This window comes from Erinaceus europaeus, chromosome 8 (assembly GCF_950295315.1).
Source record: "Erinaceus europaeus chromosome 8, mEriEur2.1, whole genome shotgun sequence".
NCBI lineage: Eukaryota > Metazoa > Chordata > Mammalia > Eulipotyphla > Erinaceidae > Erinaceus > Erinaceus europaeus.
The window spans coordinates 115,854,447-115,857,934 of record NC_080169.1 but is presented as its reverse complement, the minus strand read 5'-3'; the positions used below and the strand labels follow the sequence as shown (position 1 = coordinate 115,857,934).

General features: G+C 41.3%; 1 protein-coding gene across 1 annotated transcript; it reads right to left on the bottom strand.

Annotated features, from left to right (window-relative positions):
- Window positions 1-2,329: 2,329 nt before the first annotated feature.
- On the bottom strand, window positions 2,330-3,256 carry LOC103112835 (taste receptor type 2 member 41). The gene has a single exon (XM_007522320.1). It carries the CDS (start codon window positions 3,254-3,256, stop codon window positions 2,330-2,332), a length of 927 nt encoding a protein of 308 aa, XP_007522382.1.
- Between the last annotated feature and the right edge of the window lie 232 nt (window positions 3,257-3,488).

Genomic DNA, 3,488 nt, shown 5'->3' with positions numbered 1-3,488 from the left:
TGAAGTAGGGCTATAAATGTCTCTCTGGCTCTTTCCCTCTCTGTATCCCCACTTCCCTTCTGTCTCTATCCAACAGTAAAGAAACAAATAACTTAAATAAATAAATTTAAGGGAAAGAAACTTTTAAAAAAAGAGAGAGAAATGGAAAACTTTCTACATAGTTGCTGGGAAACTTGATTAGTGTAGCCTATATGGACAAGCATTATAAAAATTCCTTGAATTGCCAGTGTTTCCTTTTTATAAATAAAAATTATTTTAAAAAATTTTAAATTCCTTGAAAAACTGAAAATATAGAAATCCCATATGATTCAGCATACTACTACTAAGCATTTATTTGAAAGATCAAAGACAGATTCAAATGATATAGGCACCGTTATTCACAATTATCAAAATATAGGATTAACCTCAATATCCATCACCAGATGGTTGGATAAAGAGGATGTGGTCAACATACTCAGTCGAATACTTCTCTATGCATCAATTAGAAAATAGAATTTTACAATGTCTTGTTATAGAGCATTTCCTTAAGAAAAAAAATGCAGTCTTGCCTTGATAACATGGATGAAAGGTGAAGTGATTATGCCAAGTGACTGAGTCAGAAAAGAAACTGAAAGACAATTACCAGATGATAACACTCATTACTCTTATGTGGAATCAGAACAATCAAAGCAAACAAACTGGCAACACACAACAAAAATAACTTAGATTCTGAGAACAAAATGGCAGTTGCCAGAGAAGAACAGGAAGAGAGGTAGGAATTCCCATGGTTAGAGTGAGGACTCTGGAATTTTAGTGGTATATGTGAGGAGATATGTACATGTTGAGAGGTGTGGAACTGTACTCCCAAAATCTTTCTGTAGTGTAGGCCAACAGCAAATAAAAATGAAATTAATATAAACTTTAAGAAATGATCTCACCAATGTATTCTGGAACCTCACCTCTCCAGAGCCCTACCCAACAAGGGAAAGATAGAAACAAGCTAGAGATATAAATCAGCCTGTCAACATCAATTTTAAGCAGAGAAGCAATTACAGAAGTGATAATTCCCACCTTCTGCACCCCCCAAAAAAATTGGTCCATACTCCCAGAGGGGCAAAAATATTAGAGGAAGATGAACAGAGGGCTTAAAACTCTAATTCCATCAAGACACAGAGGGAGAAAAGAGGGAAAAAAGGAAGGAAGACACTCAGAAGTAAAAGGTGTGACTTAGAAAGGAAGAGAAGGTAGAATCATAGGGAAAAAATGGGCAAATATACAAAAATATAGATAGATAGTTATAGAAATAATAGTCAATCCACATCTGTGATCTTAGGAGAACCACTGTGGTTTACAGTGAAGGCAATGGAGACACAGAACTCTGGTGGTGGGAAAGGTGTGGAATTATACTCCCATTGTCTTATAATTTAGTAGAACACTAATAAAAATATATGTATTATAATAATAACATAATATAAAAAAATTACCCATGTTTGGCAAATAAGGAAGACTCTCCATAGAAGGAAAGACAAATAGATTTCCCATCCCTGGTCACTGTCCATTATCACTGCTGTCTTGGACCTCCAGTAACCATTACTTTATCCTCAGAAAGTTTTCTAAAATGCCCCCATCCCCATTCACAGCCTAGTTCTGTGGAAGACACATTTTTCTCCTAGTTCCCCAGAGGAGATAATCAAGTTAAACAGAATGTTTAACAAAATGTTTCCATATACCAAACATAGAGAATGGCACACAATATTATATTCCAATCCTCTGAAAAATACTCACCCTCTGGGGTCTGGAAGACCCCATTTTAAGTGTCCCAAGGAAGATATCAAGCTGTAAGAGTCTCCAGATTTTACTTTTCTCCTCTCATTCCCAGAGCAGGAACCCAGGGTATGATCTAGGAGATGCCTGACATAGTGGGTTATATTGTTATATGGGAAACTGGGGAATGTTATGCATGTACAAACTATTGTACTTACTGTTGAATGTAAAACATTTATTCCCCAATAAAAAAAAAGTGAAAAAAAAGATATTTCTAAGGAGGGCCAGGTGGTGGTGCACCTGGTTGAGCACACATATTACAATGTGCAAGGATCTAGGTTCAAGCCCCCAGTCCCCACCTGCTAGGGGAAAACTTTGTGGGTGGTGAAACAATGCTGCAGGTGTCTCTGTGTCCCTCACTATCTCTATCACCCCCTACTCTCTTGATTTCTGGCTATCTCCATCAAATAAATAAATATAGTTTAAAAAAATAAAACATAAAAATGATAGTTCCAAGGTAGAGGGTTCAGCCATCACCATCTGAGTCTCTTCTAGGGGTCTAGAGAAGGAAGATCATGCCGACAGACTAGGCTACCCAGGGGTATTTGGCCAATAGGAGAAGCTGCCTGAACACCCCCCGGAGCCTCAGATTGCTGAGAATGAGGATCAAGGGATGGACAGATGTGCACAGATAAATCAAAATCTGCCATGGCCAGTACCAGTCACTCTCAGAGGAGAAGAAGCCTGCTGCATCAATGACCAGGGTCACAAAGGATAGAGTGTAAAGGAGGAGGAAGCAGATGAGTGACTTCAGAGCCTGGGTGTGAGCCTGGGTGAGAGGGTCCTGCAGGTTGTGGGCATGGTGACTCATCTTCCACAGGTGCATCCTCAGAGAGTGAATCAAGAATGCAATGGAGACCAGAAAGATAGAGCAGGGCACAAACAAAGTGACAAATTTCAGGGGCAGGAAATAGCAAATTTCCATCTTCTTGGTCCACTCTTTGTAGGTTAAGTTTCCAGAAAATGTTCTAGTCCTCAATCCTTGATACATAAAGTGGTTTCCCCAAAAGAAGAGAAAGGTGACCATGCAGGAGATGAGGAGGGAACCCAACAGAAGCCAGGTCACTGATCCTGGGAACCTCCACTTCAGCCACAGGAAGACAGGGTGGGAGAAGTTGGCAATTTTTATGCAGAAAAGGACGCTGAGCCAAGTACCAAACCAGTAGGTGGCTGAGTTCAGGAAGTCCCAGTAGAGACCAAAGACCTGCCGGGCAGGTCCCCTGTTGTATTCCATCAGGTGGAGGAAGTAGTAGAAGTTGTTTGCCATCCCAACCCACTGCAGGCAGAAACGGGAGGCACCCAGGCTGAGAAGGATCTTGTCAGAGGGAAGCAACCTCCCATGGCGCCTCCACTCTCTGCTCAGCACCAACACGATGAAGCCATTGCCCAGGATTCCCAGGAGACACAGTAGAACAAAGAGCAACATGAAGAAGCATGCCAGTGCTACTTGCATTTTGGCCCCTCCCCCGTGCCTTGGACCCTGTTCTCTTCCTGGTCCACCACCCACAACCCCTCTTCCAATCTGTCCAAAGGTGTATGGAAAAAGTTCAGATTCTGCAGCTGTGCAGGATGCTCAGACTAGGGAGGAAAGATAAACTCAGGGAGGATGCAAATTTCCTCCTGGGCTCAGTTACCATCTTGCCTGCCAACTGGTACTAATTTGCCTTCATTGGTTTTACCTACAT

What these genes read in the sequence shown, in the direction of transcription:
- LOC103112835 (XM_007522320.1), bottom strand. Translation starts at nt 3,256, where the DNA reads ATGCAAGTAGCACTGGCATGCTTCTTCATGTTGCTCTTTGTTCTACTG.